Consider the following 22,122-nt stretch of genomic DNA (forward strand, 5'->3'; position numbering starts at 1 on the left):
TTAATCCCTTGTGTGGTTTACCAGCATCTCTTATATGTGGACTTCTGCTGTACCCCAATGAATGTGCCATTTTTACCAATGCAGAACAAACAGAATACAAACAGTCTGTAAATGTGTCATTCAGCAATACCAAGAGATGGATGTTCCCTGCACATACTCACAGCTTTGTACCCCTGAGGACTTCATCACTGTAAACATTGGGTGTTTTAGACCGCGTTGGGTCTAAGGTAAGTGCAGGCAGTCTTCTCTGAGTGTGTGTTTTCCTAGAAGGAGTGTGGAGAATCCGAGAGGATGAAAAAATACTGTTGTCACTTGATCTCCCAAGTCGGTTTCGTGCGGAGTTAAATACTCTTGGCATTACGGCTAGATTTTTATCTTCTTCACTTAAAATAAAATAAAATAGATCATTACTTTCCTGCATGATAATTTAATGGGCAATTCATGTTGTACAATAATATTTTAAGTAATGCATCTAGGCAAGACCGTCTTAACAAACTGGCAGGCCCAATGCAAAGGTTTCAACACGGGCCTCCTCCTGAGCATTGTTAAAGGGGTTTTCCGAGATAATAAAAAGTAACTCTAAGCGCCTCTCTATGTTGTCCACACAATGCCACCACAGTTCAGAAACACTTATTTTCTTCTTTTGGCCCATTCTAAGTAGTGCCCTCATCACATTTCTTCAGAGTCTACTTTTGGGTGGGATTGTGCAGCCGCACCACACTAAAAAACTCTAAATCCTGGGATTCCCTCTCCCCTCACAGACGCTGCTGCTACCCACCAGATGTGGGACAAAAAGCTCTTTTGGTGTTTAACCCCTTCATGACATGGCCTATTTTGGGCTTAAGGACGCAACGATTTTTGGCGGATTTTCTTCTCCATTTTTCAAAAGTCATAACTTATTTTTCCGTCGACGCGGCCGTATAATGGCTTGTTTTTTGTGTGGTGAACTGTAGTTTTTGATGGTGCTATTTTTGGGTACATAACCTATATTATAAAACTTTTATTATTTTTTTTTATGATAGCAGGGAGAGAAAACGCATCAATTCTGCCATAGATTTTAGTTTTTTTTACAGCGTTAATCATGCAGCATAAATTACACAATCCATGCTTTCTCCGGGCCGGTACGGTTACAACGATACCAAAATTCTTACTTTTTTTTTTAGATTTTTCCACTTTCCTGCAATAAAAACCCTTTTTTTGGAAATCTTTTTTTTTTTCTAAATCACTGCATTCAAAGTCCTGTAACTTTTTTTAATTTTCTATGTATGGAGCTCTATGAGGGCTTATTTTTTGCGCAACAAGCTGTACTTTTAATTGGTACCATTTTGGGGTACATACGGCTTTTTTGATCACTTTTATTGCGTTTTTTGGGAGCCAAAATGCTAAAAATTAGCATTTTGCCTCAGTTATTTAGTGTTTTTTTAAGGCTTTTTTCCATGCACAGTCAAAAGCATGTGCAGCTTATTGTACGCATCGTTACGGACGCGACAATACCAAATATGTGGGGTTTTAATTTTTTTTAACCTTTTTTATGCTAATATGGGTTTTTTTTACTTTTTTTTACATTTTTCTTTTCTTTTTTTTTTTTACACAATTTGTGTCCCTCTGGGGCACTTACAGTATAGCACTGATGATCATGCCATGCCATGCCATGCCTGCTATGCCTTATCGCTTATACAGCGATCACAGGCTATGGCAATACAGGAGGCCAGTGTCTGGCGTCCTGTTGCCATGGCAAGCAGCCGGGCTCTCTGCGATTATATCGCGAGAGCCCGGTGACGTCACAGAGGGAGCGCGCTCCCTCTGTGAACCCCTACCATGCCGCGATCTACATAGATCGCAGCAAGGAAGGGGTTTACAGCGGGGAGGCGCATCTCCGATGCACCCCCGCTGTTACAGCGGGAGGCTGGCTATGACTGACAGCCGGCTCCCGCTGCGGGATAGTGCGAGATCATAAGTGATCTCGTGGTATCCCCAGGACGTAAGTTTACTCCCTGTTGCGGGAAGTACCCCGTTGCCAGGACGTAAACTTACGCCCTGGAGTGGGAAGGGGTTAAGGCCTCCTTCACATGGGCGTATTTGTGTGCCCAATATGCAGAGAATAGAATCCATTGATATCAATGGGTTAATTTCCACTGTTCGTGTTTGCATGCACATACTGACCGTACGAAAAAGAATGCAGCATACTGTATTTTAGTGTGCATTTGTACACCAAAGGCCACATAGCAGTCTCCGGGTGCGGTGTATATATGCTGCAATCTAGAGTTCCTTCTATTAGTGGCATAGCTTCTATTAGTTAAATTGAGCCAGCTGACATGGTTTAGTAGTGCGAGCCGCTCCTAAACTCTCTCTCCCCTCCCTTTGCTGGCAGCTCCCACAGAAGCCTATGGGAGCCGGCAGCTGATCGCGCCTGAAAGATATGACAAAACCTATCTTTTCCAGCAGAGTTAAAGCATCGGCCGGCGTATTTGGCTGCTGCTGTTCTATCTTTGCTGGCCGGACGTTTTAACATGGCTGATAATCACCCGTGTAAATGAATGCATTGGAATACAATGCTTCACGTGGTCACAATTGTTTTGTTATATGTGAATATGGCCTAATTATGAGATGAAATAGTGTGAATGAATACATTTTATTTTTTTTAAAACTGCACTTTCGGTTTATTGCAATTTCTGTGATTTAGGAGATTTGAACTGAAATTGCAACACAATTCATTATTGCTATCTGTGGCTTTCCAATAGATTGCAAATAGCCTGTTAACTTATTGTAAACTGTGAGCTATTGTGCTGCAGAGAAGAAACACAATTCACAGATTCAGCTCTGCTACGTCTGCCTATGTAGTGTTTGCAGCTTAAAGTGTCATATAAGGAGCAGTACATACTGTGTCTTCTCTACCGGTCCAGTATGGCGTTGCTGTAGAGGTTTAGCTTGTATCGTCATTACTCCATTCAAGTCATTACTGAAATTACGACTTGACTGCAAGACAGAAGAAAGGAAATGATATGTGGCACAATATTAGGTACAGTGACATATTAGGGTGGAGGGCAGGCTGGGGGTGCGGGAGGAACAAGTTGTCATCATAGTGTGTACCTGTGGTGTAAAAACATAAGCACCAAATGAAATGCTCCGTGCCTCAGAGCCTCGCGATGGAGGAACGCCTGTTGTTTCTGACATCCGTGGAACGGGAAGCTGAAGATAGTGGCTGGAAGAATTATGGATCTTTTCTGTTTGCTTAATTTCCACTGAAATTGGAAATTTTACTGTAGTTATAATGAAATTTAAAGAGTCATTGGAACAGCTGTAGTATACGATGTAGTATAAAGTCCACTGATAGTGTCATTAATGATAAAATAATATCACACAGGCTGATGTCCAACAATAAAGTACTACAACATTTTCAATGATGCAAGAGTTACAATTAGAGATGAGCGAGCATACTCGTCCGAGCTTGATGCTCGTTCGAGTATTAGGGTGCTCGAGATGCTCGTTATTCGAGACGAGCACCACGCGGTACTCATCTCAATTAAATCTGATTGGTCCCGCTGAGCCAATGAGAGGCAGCACTCACTCACCCATTATTAAATTCATGAATGGGTGTGTGAGTGAGATCTGCCTCTGATTGGTCAGGCTGTGACCAATTAGAGGCAGCTCATTCAGCAGGCGGGGATTTTAAATCCCCGGCTGCTGAATACTACTCACAGCTCTTCAGAGCAGTTCAGGAGGACTGCTGCTGGCCGCGCTGAACTCCGTCTGCCGGGACCAGGTGAGTATATATATTTTTTTTATTTTTACACATTTCTGGATGAATTGAAGGGAAGGGCTTATATATTTAACCCCTTCCTGACAATTCATCCCGCGATCGCCGGTAGCCCATTGCTTTCAATGGAGCCGGCTGTATTGCCGGCTCCATTGAATTCAATGGGCTAACATCGTTCTTCTCTGCCACAGCTGTTACAGCTGTGGCAGAGGAGAACGATCTTTATGCTGACAGTGGGGGGGGGGGGGGGTCTCACTCTTGCCACTATTGTGGCTTAATAGTGGGACCTGGGAACTTGAGATGCAGCCCAACATGTAGCCCCTCGCCTGCCCTATCCGTTTCTGTGTCGTTCCCATCACTTTCTTGAATTTCCCAGGTTTTCACAAATGAAAACCTTAGCGAGCATCGGCGATATACAAAAATGCTCGAGTCGTCCATTGACTTCAATGGGGTTCGTTACTCGAAACGAACTCTCGAGCATCACTGAAAGTTTGACTCGAGTAACGAGCACTCGAGCATTTTGGTGCTCGCTCATCTCTAGTTACAATCCATCCCCAAGAGAATTAGACAGTTTTATATTGAAATTCTATGTTATTTTTTTAAATATGAAACTCTGCTAATATTTAACTAGTAAATAAAGAACCTAAAATGGTTTTCCAGGAGATTTCCTCAGGATAGGCTATCAATATTATATTTATAGGGGTTCAACTCTCAGCAGCCAGCTGATTGGCTATTAGCTGTTTCAAGGAGCCACAGTGCTCCGGTAAGTGCTACATCCTCCTCTAGCCAGTGCAAGTCAAGATGCATAATGATGGCTCTTCTTGGTATTACAGATCAGTACCATCCACTTGAACAGGATGAAGTAGTGAACTGTAATATCAGGTACAGCTGCCATTAAAAATACAGAGCTGTTCCTGGCAAACAAAGAAGAGAACAAGGTACTCGCCCTTCAAACAGGTGATGGGCAGCTTAGAGTTGGAGACCAAGGATCTAATATTGGTGGCATATCCTTAGGATATTCAGGATATTTTATTAACATCTGTGCTATTCTTTCCACTCACTGACATGATTTTTTGTTTCCTTTTTTACTTACCTTTTTATTTATGATATACTCTGGCAAATTGACTAAGGAAAGTATGTTAAAAAATGTAATTTCATCCTTACTTGTCAATTAAGGAGTTAATCCACACTTATTCTGGAAATGGGAAAAACTCAGAACTTTGACAATAACATACTGGATCCCGAAGTTCCAAGATACATTTCTGTTGTATGTTATCCTACAGTCCTGGCCTATTCTTAGGATACTTTAACTGCGCTATATCTCACCCAAGCTACTGAAGCACTGCTATATCTGACTGGACTGTACAATTGGAGAAAAAACTCACTTTGCTCTTGGGGATACCACAAGAAGTTTTAGGTTTACCTTCCTCCTTACCTTGGAGGTACAGTACCTATAATCTAACCCCTTCAAGACCAGAGATTTTCCTATTCTCTATTTTTATCTTTTCGTCCCTGCCTTCCAAGAGCCATTTGTGTTTTGCGGGATGGGTTGTGTTTTTTAATGGTATCATTTATTCTCCCATACAATGTACTGAAAAACTTTTAACAATGTTTAAGTGGGGTGAAATAAAAAAAAAAAAATACAACTGAGCTATTTAGGTGGCAGGGAGGTTAGGCCGGGTTCGCACGACAAAATTCACATGAATTCTGTATGGACTCGCACTAGAAATAACACATGGATTTTACCCATTATCAAGGCTAAATCAACGTATGAATCCATGGAGAATTCGTATCAGAAATTGTCGACTTCGCTTTGGATTTCTGCTGAGGTTTTTACATGCAGAATTCACGCTGAAAAATTCCACCGTGTGCACACGCCCTTAGCCATTTTTTTTCTTGAATACCTCAGAAAATGAACAATCAAATCAAAGTTTTTGGATTCTTAATTCCAAATCCAATTTTCATTGCCTTACCTGATCCAACTTCCCATGTTTTAATAAGGAGTTCTTGCATGGAATCCACTATAGTCCTCCAAGTATCATCAAACACCTCTGCAGCAACTGTGTCCTTGATGCAGTCATTAGGGGAGACTGGAGGAATGCCACGCTTTGTCCTCTTTTGGTGAAGCTGTGTTTTCTTTTGATCCAAACCTTCATCATCACTAATGGTTGAAGAACACTTCATTTTATAATTCTTAAGCATCAAAAACTCCACACAGATTCAGATCTAAAGCTGAGGAACTTGTGCCGAAGCCTTAGCTTACAATCATCTGTTATTTGGAGACGGTTCACATTAAAAATTATGTATAATGTTTTAAAATATCCATACTCTTAATTTACAAATATAGGAAAATGTGCTATTTACTGATCTCTGCTGTCGTAGGCAAGGTACTCCTCGATAGTGCCTTCCACATCATAGATCTCCTCCTCCAGGAATGAATAAACCGATGACTCAGACCCCAAGGAACTTGTGCTAGATGTAGACTCATCCGTTCTTTGTATTGGTGACACCGTAGGGACAACTCGTGATCCAGATACACAAAGTCTGAAATAAATTTGATATCAAATAGACCTGTTAATGCTTTCTCAATATAGTACTAGTATGCATACAACAAGTTAAAGGGGTTGTCTCGCGAAAGCAAGTGGGGTTATACACTTCTGTATGGCCATATTAATGCACTTTGTAATATACATCGTGCATTAAATATGAGCCATACAGAAGTTATTCACTTACCTTCCCTGCGCTGGCGTCCCCGTCTCCATGGCTCCGTCTAATTTCAGCGTCTAATCTCCCGATTAGACGCGTTTGCGCAGAAGGGTCTTCTGGCTTCTGTTCGGTCCGGCACGAGCGGCGTTCTGGCTCTGCCCCCTTCTACGCATCATCGCGTAGCTCCGCCCCATCACGCGTGCCGATTCCAGCCTCCTGATTCACTTACCTTCCCTGCGCTGGCGTCCCCGTCTCCATGCCCACCCGTATTACATCTTGCATCCAAGCTAATCGGGAGATTAGACGCTGAAATTAGACGGAGCCATGGAGACGGGGACGCCAGCGCAGGGAAGGTAAGTGAATAACTTCTGTATGGCTCATATTTAATGCACGATGTATATTACAAAGTGCATTAATATGGCCATACAGAAGTGTATAACTCCACTTGCTTTCGCGAGACAACCCCTTTAATGTACAAGTAAACTACTGCTGGAACATACTGTACATTTGACCACTATGGGCAGTTTAAACACCATAAGGGAGACTCACGAAACATTTTATGCCAGTTTCCAGTGCAAAACAATCACAAAGCTTTGGACAAGCCTTGCTTGCACAATAATGTTGCAACTTTTGGCAGTCTTTGCCACTTTCTCCCACTTTGCTGAAAAGGGGATGCTCTTTATTAGGGTGTAATATGTTTGTCCAGGACCAACACCTATATGTATAATTTATGCCAGAAACTAGCATAAATTATATACTAGAAGTGTGCGCTAGGTTGGACCTGGCGTAGGCGCACGAAGGTGCTGAGATGCGCCTAATAAATGAAGAGGCGTGCACCTCTTCATATATTAAGTGCATTGTACACCGGGGGAAATAATATGAAGACTGGTGTTTAAAATGCCAGTCTTAATACATTTCTATCCATGTCTTAAAGAGAACCTGTCACCATGAAAATGCAGTATGTTTGACTACAGATACAGAGATAGATGTCAATCATTGATAAGACCACCGATTGGACCTCTAACCTCAGAACGAGCAGAGGTATATATGACTAAAATAAAGGTTATAGGAGACAAAATCTCTTCTCAAAAAACTACATATCAATCTACTAAGCTCCTTCTGCTTTATAACAATGGACTACATTTCCATGGTGATAGGGTCCCTTTAAAGAGGACTTGTCACCTCTCCTAACATAACTGTTGTGCTGTCCCAACAGAAACTGCCTGGAAAACCCCTTTATTAAGCACAGCCGGCAATCCACATAGGTGGTGGACTGGATTCGGCCCGTGGGCCTTGTGTTTGACATCTGTGCTATAACATTGTAGGTACATTTATAAAACATGATAAGTCAGAATGTTTGATGCTTCTAAGCATTTCAAGTGGATGTGTTCCTAGGGCAGAATTAGAGGATCAGCTTCTTGTTCTCAAAAGATCACACTGCAATCAGAAGTTTCTTCTACTTACTGCCTCAAGGAACTGGAGCTCTTAGTAATTCTTTGGGATTTTTCAGATGAACTTGAAGATGAGGAACTTGAATTCCTGCCCAAGAAGTGCTGAAAACCCTCATCCTTTGGAAATACAAGCTGTTTTCCCAATACTCTAAAATACATAATTGAGAAAAGAAAGTCAATTAGAGCTAAATCTATTCTTTATAGTTTTCTATGCTTTATTATTACTGTAGCTACAATCTTTCTTAAATGAAGAATATAGCTAGAAATGCAGCTAAGCAAAATAAGCAAAGAGTATGTTAATAAAATAAACAGAAATATGTATCAATTTGCTAAACATTTTAAGACTCTGTTCACACCTCATTATCTCACCGTTTGTTTTATGCACCAGTAAAGCTTCGACATACGCCAAACATAGTGCAGGCCAAAACAGTGTCCTTCCTGCATAGACCAGGCAGGTATGCATTGGTATACCTTTAGGGCTTCTATACAGTAAAAAACTATCTTCTAAACGTTCTTATACAACATGGTACAGCAAAGAAAAGTGTACAACACAGAATATGTGGAAGTTGAGGCCAAGAATGCACCTATATGACTATACAGTGGTATATGTTGCAGCCTTTCAAGTGAAGTATATATCAGTGAACACACATCAAGTATATAGGAAAACAAACATGAGTGAACACAGACTTAGGGCTTCTTCACGGGGGCGTGATTTTATCCCGTTATGCAGCCGCAATGATCACAGCCGCATAACGGGGCAAAACGAAAGCATTGATTTCAATGGTTTCGCTTTCATTAGCGGGATTCTCCCTCATTAATAGTACAGGCTAGAAAAGATAGGACTTGCCCTATCTTTCCCGCACGCAGTTAATAGTATGTGCGCAAAAGATAGGGCAGGACTTATCTATGGTGCGCAGTTTGAATGGCCAAAGAAGGAAAAAATAACCCGTTAATGAGCAGCTATGTTCCGTACCGGTGAGCATAGTTGCTTATAAGCCTGTGTGTTTTTGCTCTTAAAGGAAAATTTGGGTTTGGTACATGATACAGGAGTTCTCTCTTTATGTGTCTCTCTTTAATCCCTGTCACACGTGGCCCGCTCACGGTACTCAGCATAACAGCATTACATAATTTTCTTTGTCCTAAACCAGAAGACCCCTAAATGCGCCTGTATCAGTATTATAAAATAAACATAAAAGTGCAGATTTTGCATTGGTTCCCATGAGCTTCAAGTTATGACTCTGGGCAATAATCTTCTATTTTCTTAAAAAAAATATTATATATACTTAAAATACTGAAGCTTTAGGGCGCCCACCCACTGGCGTTTTTTTTCCCTGCGAAATTCGCAGCATTTTTTTCTCTGCAGGGGTCTATGGGACTTGTAATGTTAAAATCGCGATCGCGCAAAATCGCGATTTCGCGGTAAATTGCGATTTTGCGCGATCGCGATTTTAACATTACAAGTCCCATAGACCCCTGCAGAGAAAAAAATGCTGCGAATTTCGCAGGGAAAAAAAACGCCAGTGGGTGGGCGCCCTTAAACTGCTGAAATCTCAAAAAGGTTGTGCACATAGTGGAAATGAATTTACAAAAATAAATGGGAATTATAGTTAACGCTGAAGATATATAACATGTATCATGAAGACAGTCAGATACAATCCCAACTGACCGATCACAAAAAATGCCCTTTCAAAGTAAAATGCAGGAGATTTAGAAAGTTGAGTGGAGAATACAAGCATATAAAGAATCTCCCAGTACAAAAGCAGTGTGTGCAGAAGTTCCATTTTCTACTGCAGCCCCTTAGTATATTATTTTCCTACACGGTACCTGAGATGAAGAGATCTCTTGGTCCAGTCTTTGCATTCTGCTTGCAGGTTCTTGTTTTGAGATGTAACGTTGCCTTCAAAGAGCATCTCATCCACATCCCAGAATAACTGATGCACTGTCTGCGTGTTGGCTTTATCAAACTCCTGCCAGATGTAGTAGAGAATGGGAAAATGACTGCCGACATCACCACCAGACATGTTTGAATAGCATCTTGTGTGGAAAATAAATGCCTCACCTTGTTATTCTACTGCACAACACAATTGCAGAGTAAATTATTCTAAGATCATTTGCGTTGCTGCAGTTTGTACAGCGATGTATTTAGGTTATTGACTACACAGTTTAATTAATTTATTCATTGTAATATTGTTTGTTCTACTCAAAGATGGTGATCCCATTCATGTTATTTTGCACTTTAACTTAATTTATGTTGATGGTTTAGGACAGGGGGTGAGATAGGAAACCCCTTGGGGGGGATGTAGAGTTAATGGGATGTATATTAAAATGTGACATAAGATTATGTGGTGGTTGGGGACATAGAGAATGCACTCAGATTACCTGCCAAACAAGTAAAATGAGGGAAATTAGCTGTTTGGGGGACAGTATCATAAAATGGTAGAGTTGTAAGGGACCTCCAGGGTCATCGGGTCCAACCCCCTGCTCAGTGCAGGATTCACTAAGTCATCCCAAACAGATACTTGTCCAGCCTTTGTTTGAAGACTTCCATTGAAGGAGAACTCACCACCTCCCGTGGTAACCTGTTCCAATCATTGATCACCCTCACTGTTAGAAAGTACTGTCCGTACTTATGGAGTGAACCAACTTGTCCTGAGTGAACATAGTGTGGACCTGGCAAGACCTGCTACAGAAAGCCAAGCCAGTGTGGTTCTCCATGACTGAAAGAGAAGTTCCTTGTGCCACACTCCTCCATTGGCCCTATCACCTCTCTCACTCCACAGTTTAGTGAAGGGAAGGAGTTTGGCTACCAGCCGTGTACTGCAACTGATAAAGTCCTGTGCCTCACACCCATGGACTGAGTAAAGAAATATATTTGTTTCAAACATCAATGTCCAATGTGTCATGGACCACATGAGGACTGTTCTTACTTTGTGTGCCAGCCCAGCCCACAATATTACACTATCTATCTACCGACAGTAAATACAGTATATCTAGCAATTTCAAGGTTGCTAAGATTTCTAAAATTTTCCATGACATAAAACCATGTAAAATTTGTTATCTACCGTAGAGCTACTGAAGCAGCTATAGGTACAAAAAGTTAGTCTTTGCCAATAAAATCAAGCCCCAAGAAAACATGCAGGGGACCATCTGCGATGCCAACTTCGACAGCCTACAAGTTTGCATGATTTGAAGGCTCAGTTATAGCAAATGTGGACTGATATGCAACAGGATACCATACAGAACCAGTATGCCTCCCTGCCTGCCCGTATCCCATCTTGCATCCAAGCTAGAGGCAGTACAACAGGGTACTAGAACTTCCCTGCCCACCCGTATCCCATCGTGTATCTAAGCTAGAGGCGGTACAACAGAGTACTAGAGCCTCCATGCCCACTCGTATCACATCTTACATCCAAGTTAGAGGCAGTACAACAGGGCACTAGAGCTTCCGTGCCCGCCCGTATCCCATTGTGCATCCAAGCTAGAGGTGGTACAACAGGGTACTAGAGCCTGCATGCCCGCCCGTATCCCATCTTGCATCCAAGCTAGAGGCAGTACAACAGAGTACTAGAGCCTCCATGCCCACCCGTATTACATCTTGTATCCAAGCTAGAGGCGTTACAACAGGGTACTAGAGCCTCCATGCCCACCTGTATCACATCTTGCATCCAAGCTAGTGGCGTTACAACAGGGTACTAGAGCCTCCATGCCCGCCCGTATCACATCTTGCATCCAAGCTAGAGGCAGTACAACAGAGTACTAGAGCCTCCATGCCCACCCGTATTACATCTTGTATCCAAGCTAGAGGCATTACAACAGGGTACTAGAGCCTCCATGCCCGCCCGTATCACATCTTGCATCCAAGCTAGAGGCAGTACAACAGAGTACTTGAGCCTCCATGCCCACCCGTATTACATCTTGCATCCAAGCTAGAGGGGGTACAACATAGTACTAGAGCCTCCATGCCCACCCGTATCACATCTTGCATCCAAGCTAGCGGCGTTACAAAAGGGTACTAGATCCTCATGCCTGCCCGTATCATATCTTGCATTCAAGCTAGCAGCGTTACAACAGGGTACTAGATCCTCCATGCCTGCCCGTATCATATCTTGCATCCAAGCTAGAGGAGGTACAACAGGGTACTAGAGCCTTCCTTCAAAGGGTCAGTTTTCCACCATAAATTATCCTTTTGCTCTGATATTGTAATCACTTATATCAGCGTTACAATCACACAGGGAAAGTTTTGATTCCGACAACTCCTTTCTGATGCTTCATTTTTTTTACAATGAGTGTATAAAAATGACAAATGTAACAGTTGAACTTAGTAACAAAAAAAAGGGACAGCTACATTTTAACATCCTACATAAAGATGGCAATAGGAAGAATCCTACATCGTCTCTCCAGGAATACACTGAGCTCCTTTCGGTGGACAGTCCAGTAGTATAGCTTTGTATTCCTGACCAGGAATGATTTAAATCTGTTGGAGTGGTTTGTCCACTGGAAGATAAAGATGAGATCGATTCACTGTGGAAACATAAAAATATTAAAAATAACTTAATAACAGTACCATGTCATTTCATCTACGCACTAAGTGACATTCATGAAGAAAAGAAACAATTAAGAAAATCTGTTGAACATGCTGCTCTATCTAAGATGTTAAAAAAAGACATTTTTAACAGAAAAGATTGATTTATACAAAAGGTGCCTCTCTGATGACGCATTCCTTTTAAGGCAATTTCACATGTAGTCTTTTTTTGCAGAAACAAAGTGTTTTCCTATAGACTTCTCTATATAAAAAAAACGTTGGTGTATAGAAAAATGCCACTAAATAAGCTTGTAAAAAAAAACATTAAATTCATTGCAAGCTAGTAAGACACAAGAAAGGACAGCGATTCACACACAACTTTTTAAGACAATTTTTGTTGCAATTTTTTCATACAGTTTTTTGACACACAGCTAGAAATGGATCCAGCAGGAAGTAGAGGTAGAAGTCTTTCTTTTATATTTCCAATGTATTTTGTGTCCACTTGTGACTTTGGCTTAAAAACCTGTCTGAAAACTAAATGAGAAACTTCCACAATTACCTGTGTATGAAACCATCCTAAAGGAAGCCTAAAAGCAGCTTTCTACTGTCTATTAGAGTGCATGTAAGCAACTAAGCTAATGAATTGAAAAGACAGCAGACTTAGGTATGGTTAGGGGCAATCAAAATATCTGAGATGGTAATCATCAGTTAAGTAAACAGTAGCAGGAGATCAACAGTCACTGCGCACCTCCGGCAGGTGACTGGCACCCTATAGAAGACATATCTATGTGTAAGTATAATACTAATCAGACTCCTCTCATGAATGGTAGGTGTGTGAATGGGTGTTCTTCAGCATTTTGCGCCTGTTCGACCTCCCCGACATAGTATTTGACCTTTTCTGCATGTTACTGCATGTTATACCTGCTCTTGTATCCATATATAAATATGTGTGACTATTTCCTGGGATTTTAAGTCAATTTGATCCAATTTTCTGTGACTTGTTTGAAAAGAAAATGAGAAAACTGATGTGCATACTGTACCAGGTATAGTTGTGGATGGCTTCCTGCACGGGCCGTGTAAAATGTACTGGGAGAGGGTCTCTTCCCTTGTCTGTGAGCCGAGGTTCTGCAGTTCCTCGAGACAATCCCTTTCTGAAAAAGATAATCATGATGTCCTAAAAATTAAGTAAACCGTGAACCATTAATAATAATCGCCTTTATTTTCATAGCACATGCATATTACGCAACAGTCTATATCACATGATATTGAATTCTGTCCCCACTGGGGCTCCATCTGTATATTTTTTGACTGTGAATGGAAACTGGAAAACCCAGAGGAAACCCACGCAAACATTGGGTGAACATAAAACCTCAAGCAGATGTTGTAATTTGTAGGATGTGCATTTAGGACCCCCGCACTATAAAGCAACAATGCTAACCACTGAGCTACCATGCTCCATGATTATAATGTAAGGGTCCTTTTAAATGGGCAGATAAATGAGCTGATCATGGCTGTTAACCCTGTAAATGCTTCTGTCAGATCATGGTATCCTGCAATACTATGGTATTACATTATATTGCATAAGTGATCCAATGATCGTAAGTACAAGTTAAAAAAAATGTATAAATGAGTTTAACTTTTTTTTTTATTAATTATTAAAAAATAATCGGTATTAAAAGTAAAAAGAACCTTTTTCATATATTTATAATATAAACATATTTGGTATTGATGCAACCGTAAAAGTCAAATTTATCAAAGTAACATATTATTTATACTGCATGGTGAATGTTGTCTGGAAATAAAAATACACAATGCCAGAATTGCGCTTTTTTTGGTCATCCTGTTTCCAAGAAAAAATGTAATAAAAAAGATCAAAAAGTCCTATATATATTCCAAAATGGTACCAAAAAAAACTGAAGGACGTCCTACAAAAAATGAACCCTCAAACAGCTATGTAGATGGAGAAATAAAAAAATTATAGCTGTCATTATAGTTTTTCCAAATGTTTTATTTTCTTAAAAGTAATACGGCAAAAAAAAAAAAACTATAGAAATTTGGTATCATCGTAATAATACTGACCCATAGAATAACGTTATCATGCCATTTTTGCCACAGTGTGTATGCCATAAAAACAAGACCCCCCCCCCCTCCCCCGCCCCCCCCAAAAAAAAGATGGTGGAATTTTGTTTACCTTTTCAATTTCACTCCACTTAGAAATGTTTTAAAGTTTACACAGGAAGACGTAGGCAACCAGGGTCATTGTTATGATAACATAAACGAGCCGACCAGCCAGCAAACGAGCGTTTGCTGATTCATCACTTTTTTGAACTTTTACATAGCCCCATGATCTAGCAAAATAACGTTGCAGTGAATGTTCCAGCCCGATTATTGGACTATGTAGACGGCCCTTTAACCCATGTGCAGACTTCATTGTCCTTCATTGTTGCATTGCAGGCAGTATTGCTTACAGCTGCAATCGCTCATGCATGAATGCTGTTATGTCTGTGTGAGAGTGCGTCTGGGTATGTCGAAGCTATTCTAGCACTCAATGTATAATCATAAAATACTTCAATTCTGCTACTTTTAGTATACCTACTATTTGGCCTGGGAAACAGTCATTTACTGCACATAAATAGCAGTGCTGAATACATTCTGGCTCAATTATTAACGTTACGGGCAGCTTATCAATCTAGCCTTCGGAATTCTTCTTGGGAAGAATTATTAACCGCTCAAAGCTGCTGTGTCCTTCAAAATGTGAGAGAATGAATGTCCAAAGTCCCTTCAGCCTCAGTTACCTGTATACGTACAGCACAGGGAGCATCTGGCCAAAGTGTTAGTGTTTTATAGAAAAAAAAAGAGGAGTAAGACCTCATTCACAAGGGCATATTTGTGTAGGAAGGTCAAGTTCAATCAGCTTAGTGATGCCCTTAGCCTTATCGACTGGGATAATGTCCTCAAAAATAAGAGTACAGGGGGCGTGGCTTAACCTCGAGAGCGGGAAGTCGCACATCAGGAGAGCTCGCTGGAGATAAGTGATTAATTCACTATTTATCACACCCTCCACTTACCCAAAGTCTCTGTGCGTACCATAAGACTTCCCGGAGGCAGAGGGAAGTCCCGGAGACTCGGCAGCAGCAGACAGACGGCCTAGAAACACCGCCGCGGGTGAGGCCTAGCGGACCCTCTGGAGCCGGGGGCTAAATTTCCGTCCGGAAGAGGCCGCGGCTGACCGCATCGTACGGAAGGCACCCGGTGAGTCCGTACTTGCGGGGGGACCTTCCACCACACCATCCATAGCAGCGGAGCACTAACAGGGCCAGAAGGAGGTCGGGAGAGGCCAAAGAGAACAGCGGGGGTTGCGGAGGTCGCGTAACAGACCCGCTCACAAAAGATAACAGCTCACTCACCACAACCTGCGGGAGGCACCATCCGGAAGCAGCAGAACCCTCTAATCGGAGGTAAGGGGGTAAACGTAATCTCCCCTCTTCCCCTGCTTCTCAGCTATTACATTCACGTGAGGGAATTGGTGCTTTCCCAGGCAGGGCAGGCAGGTCCCCCTGACAACATAAGCATTCATCCTGCAAACAACTTTGAGAACTGCTCCATACCACCCGTGATACCCACAACCCGCTAGCTGCGACCCACACTGTCTCCCATAATATTCGGAGGCGAACCACGTCCCCAGATAACAGAAAACAAACGGGCCCATTAACAAATCTTTACTCACACCTGGAGTGCTGCGACACTACCACTATTCGAACCAACCTTTACTAATTTGGGCAGCGCAAGTTGCGCAATAGATATGTTCTAGACTGTTCCTGGCATTTGTGCCCTGCGCAGAAGCAATATCCCTCAACGAAAAACTAAATGGTTAAAACAACAAAGGATAAAGCTAGCTTAGGGGCAGGTCAGCAGACAACCTCTAAAAGCCAACCAGATTTACAACGATTCCTGAAAAAAAAAAGTGCTCAGTCCCCAGCGGGAGCAACCAAAAAAAATACTGCACCTACAACAGAAGAAGATAATTACTCAGCGTCAGATATGGATAGCGACGACGATGCAGAATTAAGCAATATGCACAGAGCAAGTATTTCAAAGAACTTTCTCAAGAAGGCGCTGTCACAAGCCATCCACCCGGTACTGAAAGAGCTATCAGAGATCAAAACAGAAATACAACAGATCGGAGGTAGAGTGGAGGATCTAGAGAATACATGCACGGACCTTATCACACAAACAAACGACCTCTCCGATAATATAGAAATACAGAGAGACCAAATTGACAGAGCTTTAACACTAATCGAAGATCAAGAGAACAGAAGTCGTAGACGCAACATCAGAATCAAAGGTCTGCCGGAATCAGTTACCTCTGATTCCCTCCGAAGCATGGCAGCGACTCTATTTACGGATCTGCTGGGAGAAGAACGTGCGGAACAGATCGTCATAGAAAGAATCCATAGAGCCCTCAGACCCAAGCCAAGAGTGGGAGACCCCCCGAGAGATATTATCTGTGGCCTTCTTTCTTTCAACGACACACAGGCAGTTCTAACTGCCTCCAGAGACAGAGGCCAGCTAAAACATCAAGAAACTAATATTCAACTCTATCAAGATTTAGCCCCCTCTACTCTAGCCAAGAGGAGACAACTGAAGCCACTTCTCGAGGCGATTAGAGCAAAAAATCTACAATATGCATGGCTGTTCCCATTCGGTTTGGCAATCCTAAAAGACGGCACAAGAATTGTTATACACACTCCGGCAGACCTGGAAAAGGCCTGGAGCACGTTGGACATAACACCAATACAGATACCATCATGGATGCCACTTGGAGAGAAAGAGGCAAAAAAAAAAATTGAGAAACAGACACCCTGGAAAGACGCATCACGCTCCAGATCACCAAGAGACAGAAGAACCAGAGCAAGACTGGACTTTCAGCAGCCACAGTCTGCAGAAACTCCCAACTCTAAGGACCCATGAGAAAGCGGGAGACACAGGAACTTAACATATTGATGGACTGATCCAGCGAATATCCAGCTTGCAGATAGATGATACCAGCACCTGCAGACTGACATTTGGCCCGGGTAGAATTTAACCATTTTTCTTTCCCATTTCTCTATACCTCTCTATAGACTCCTTTTCTCCACATAGTGCAGGACTTCATGAATACATCCACAACGCAAATGGAGTCCTCACCCCAGAGAGATGAAGAATATCCAGACAAGGACTTGATCTGCATCAGATGAGTACTACTTCACACCACACTCGCAGATTCATCCATCCAGGGACGCGCTCGTCTCCGATCCCTCCGCCCCGGCCGGGTGGCTTGGGCCCACACGGGGGTGGCTTTTGGGCCTCTCGCGGTGGGCCTGATCCCACGTCCGGCCGCGCTGGAGCTTAAGCGATAGAATTGGTGAATTACTATGTTGATTTGTTGTGCTGTTGAACAGATATTTAGAGGAGGGCCTGGGTCCTTCCCCCCCCCCCCCCGGACCTCGGAGGGGGGGCGGACGGACACATGCAATTTAAGTTTCTTATAATTCTGTTGGGCCTGTGAGTTGGGTTCGCAATGGAAAGATTGAGTTGCGGACGTGATTACACAGGATACTACTTGTTGAGGATAATATTAAAAAGTTGCCTTACGCATATATATCTGCCCTCTGCACTAAGCGGGGCACCTCATGTTTGGAACAAACTACACTAATACGGTTGCAGACAAATTAACTGTTAACCTAATAGTGTCAATATCTACCTCCTGGACCCTGTTTCAGGAGAACTGTTATTTGATTTGTTTTCACCCCTCTTCCCCTAATAACCCTTAAACCCGATACTACATTACCCCCGGCATCTACAATGTCCGATAGATCCAGACCTACACGTGACATTCTTAAACAAGCCCCAACTGCAGACGAAATCACTATCACAACCTTAAACACAAAGGGGCTAAATTCGCCACAAAAGAGGAGTAGAGTTCTATGGCTACTGAAAAAACTAAAAACATCCCTAGCTTTCCTGCAAGAAACCCATTTTAAGGATAAAAACCCGCCAAAGCTTCTAAAAAAACCATTCGATAAATGGTACTTCAGCAATCATCCTACAAGCGCATCTAAAGGAGTTGCTATAGCTATTCACTCCACGATACCATTTATATTAGAGAACAAGTTAACGGACAGTGAAGGAAGAATACTCTTTTTAAAGGGCAAGATCTATTCAGAGTCATACACTTTGGCAAACCTATATGCCCCAAACACGCACCAGGTCACTTGGTTGCTAGAAGCATTAGGTAAACTTAAAACATTTGCGGAAGGGAAAATAATCATAGGTTCTGACTTAAACCTAGCCCTAAATCCCGCCCTTGACTCATCCTCAGGGAAATCCCAAATATCTCAGAAAGCGAGGAAAAAACTGTTGAGTGCACTCCAAGACATTCAGATGATTGACGTATGGAGAACTCTCAATCCATCAACCAAAGACTATTCCTTTTACTCGCAGGTGCATAAAACGCATCAAAGAATTGACTACATCTTCACCTCTTCAACCTTAATTCACCAAATAAGGAACCCAAGTATAGGAAATATAACAGTCTCTGACCATGCGCCAATAACAGCCTCCCTTGCCCTAACGGGTTCAATACGTAAAAGTTGGAGCTGGAGGTTAAACGAGTCACTGCTAGACAAACAAGAGGTAGTCCAAACTATATCAAATAATTTATCACTCTTCTTTAAAGAAAACACCATGTCCTCAGAAAAACAGCCATTGGTTTGGGAGACCCACAAGGCATACATCAGAGGCCTTTTCATAGCTCTGGGTGCAGCTCAGAAAAAACGCAATCAAAAAGAAATCGATAACATACTCCAACAAATTTCAGCCCTAGAACAGATATCAAAACAAAAAAAGGCGCAAGAGGCCCAAACCAAATTGATTGAACTCAGAGAAAAACTGAAAGATATATTAAATAGCAAGTTTGCAAAATCCCTGCTCTACTTCAAACACCAACTCTACCTGCATGGCAACAAAGGTGGTAGACTAATGACGTCATATATCAAAAAAACTAGAAGCAAAACACATATACACAACATCTTAGACCGAGCAGGAAACACGCAAAACAGCTCCAGCAAAATAGCGCAGGTCTTCCAGGAATTTTACACAGATCTTTACAACTTGAACAAACTTGACAACCACAATAGCGACGACAAAAAGGAAAAAATGGAAGACTTGCTCTCATCATTAGATCTCCCATCCCTGAGGGATGAAGAGGCTAGCGATCTAGTAAAACCTGTAACGCTAGAAGAACTAACATTAGTCTTAAATAGCTTCCCTCTACACAAGAGCCCTGGTCCTGACGGTTTCCCTCTAGCCTATTATAAAAAATTCCAAGAAATAATTCTACCACAACTTGTAGCCTCATTTAACGCCCTACTGGGGGGGGCACACTTGCCCAAACAGACCCAAGAAGCATTTATTACACTTATTCATAAAGAGGGCAAAGATCCACTCCAATGTGGTAGTTACAGGCCCATTTCTCTCCTAAACCTTGACGCCAAATTGTGGGCAAAATTACTTTCAAAAAGAATTAGCAAAGTCATCCCAGATCTAATTAGCGAAGAACAATCAGGATTTGTCGCAGGCCGGGAAGGGAAAGATAACTCAACCCGCCTCTTACATATCATAAGATACGCCCAAAAAAAAAAAATACCACTTATATTTTTAGGTATCGATGCTGAAAAAGCATTTGATAGGGTGGATTGGTCCTTCATGCAGGCAGTACTTGATAAGTTTAAATTTCCACCCACTTTAATACAGGCCATATTCACGTTATATTCTAACCCACACGCAAAAATAAAAATTAATGAAATATTTTCCTCGCCCTTTACAATAACAAATGGAACAAGACAGGGCTGCCCCCTTTCCCCCACTCTCTTCATCCTCTCATTAGAAATATTACTACAAATGGTCAGACAGTCCAAGGAAATAAAGGGAATAGAGCTAAACCACCACTCAATTAAATCAGTGGCTTTTGCGGATGATATTCTCTTCATCTTAACGAACCCGGAGGAGAGCCTTGATAGAATCAACAAAATACTGCAATTATACAGTTCAGTCTCTAACTTCAGAGTCAACACCTCCAAATCCACGGTACTTAATATAACCCTGCCACAGCCAGTTGCGGAAAAACTCAAACTACTCACTCCCTTTAGCTGGTCCGAAACCCAAATAGAATACCTGGGGATACTAATTACAAAGAAAATGGAGAACCTATACAACAAAAATTTCACCCCTCTACTAGAAGAAATAACATCACTCCTACGATCATACGACCTGCCATTTCTCACCTGGTTTGGCAGGAAAAACCTGATCCAAACATACATAGTCCCAAAGATTCTTTATAAGATGCAAATGATACCGATATCTATCCCAAACGGTTTTTTTAAAAACATTAAAATAATTTTGTCTAAGTTTCTCTGGAACAACAGAAGACCCAGATTATCCCACAGGATGCTGGTCCAGAGAAGGGAGAGAGGGGGAATCAACCTACCTGATATGGCGCAATACTATAAGGCAATACAACTAAATAGATGGTTAGAACTAGTAAAACCCTCAAAAAACTCAATAGTAAGTGCCCTAGCGCAGGCAACCCACGGACCAACTTTCTTAAGGGACCTATGGCATCCACAACGCAAAAATTATAAAAAGGCTTCGTATGACCCTCTGCTTAAGGGTGCATGTGAAGTTTGGGATTCCTTGCGGGAAGACTTTGCGCCTCATCCATCCCCTATAGCACCTCTGTCGCTCATTCCAGAGTATTTAGACATCGAGCTGGATAAGCACACAGAACAGATGTGGTCTATCTTTAATAAACTCACCATAGCCGACCTATGGTCGCACCGCGCAAACAAAAGCGTACGGCTCACTGAAACGCTGACAACACAAGTACAATGTCCTTGTCTCAACCATCTACAAATTATACACCTAACCAAAATTATAGACAAGTTCAATAAAACCTTTCCTTCCTCACGTCCGTTAACCGAACTGGAGCGGATAGCGTCTGCACAAAGTACTCACAGCAGGAAACTTGCTCTTCTCAAGAAAAAATTCACAACACAAGACACAACAAGACCTACCTTTATCAGGTCATGGGAAATGGAGCTTAAGATACAGTTGTCAGATAAAGAAGTGAAATCAATTCTGAGCAGCTCACACGGCTTCTCCAGATGCATTAAAATACAAGAAAATCATTACAAACTGCTCACACGCTGGTACAAAACACCAGAATGGTTTTATGCCTACAAACTTACAGACTCCAACAAATGCTGGCGATGCAAAAAACATATAGGCTCATTAGTACACATCTGGTGGACTTGCCCTTTGATAAGGCCCTTCTGGAATCAGATAGAAGCTAAAATAAAAGAACTAACTGGTAGCTCCTTTGACCTACAGGCAGAACACATATTCCTAGCCAAGGCATCAGAGGATTACAGACCGTCGAAATCAAATCTGACCACACACCTTATTTCGGCAGCAAAAACCTTAATACCTATAGCTTGGCTTGAACCACAGGCTCCAACCTTTGAACAATGGATAGCTAAGGTAAATGAAATCCGTAGATTTGAAGAGCTAACAAGCTGGTCTAGCAGGACACACGAGCAATTTGAGAAAACATGGGAATACTGGCAAGGAAATCTAGCTCCATAATC

The 22,122-nt window shown here is 42.0% G+C and overlaps 1 protein-coding gene across 2 annotated transcripts in view; it reads right to left on the minus strand.

Annotated features, from left to right (window-relative positions):
• Window positions 1-22,122, minus strand: part of FAM149A (family with sequence similarity 149 member A) — a 97,284-nt gene that overhangs the window by 13,473 nt on the left and 61,689 nt on the right. For both annotated transcript variants that reach the window (XM_066573428.1, XM_066573430.1), the window contains exons 2-10: window positions 13,477-13,587; window positions 12,303-12,435; window positions 9,739-9,881; window positions 7,928-8,062; window positions 6,122-6,301; window positions 5,731-5,918; window positions 3,091-3,242; window positions 2,882-2,976; window positions 162-383 (exon numbers count right to left, since the gene is read on the minus strand). In XM_066573428.1, the coding sequence (XP_066429525.1) occupies window positions 162-383; window positions 2,882-2,976; window positions 3,091-3,242; window positions 5,731-5,918; window positions 6,122-6,301; window positions 7,928-8,062; window positions 9,739-9,881; window positions 12,303-12,435; window positions 13,477-13,587 (1,359 nt within the window). The remainder of the gene's footprint in view (window positions 1-161; window positions 384-2,881; window positions 2,977-3,090; window positions 3,243-5,730; window positions 5,919-6,121; window positions 6,302-7,927; window positions 8,063-9,738; window positions 9,882-12,302; window positions 12,436-13,476; window positions 13,588-22,122) is intronic.

Source organism: Eleutherodactylus coqui, chromosome 7 (assembly GCF_035609145.1).
Source record: "Eleutherodactylus coqui strain aEleCoq1 chromosome 7, aEleCoq1.hap1, whole genome shotgun sequence".
Classification (NCBI taxonomy): domain Eukaryota; kingdom Metazoa; phylum Chordata; class Amphibia; order Anura; family Eleutherodactylidae; genus Eleutherodactylus; species Eleutherodactylus coqui.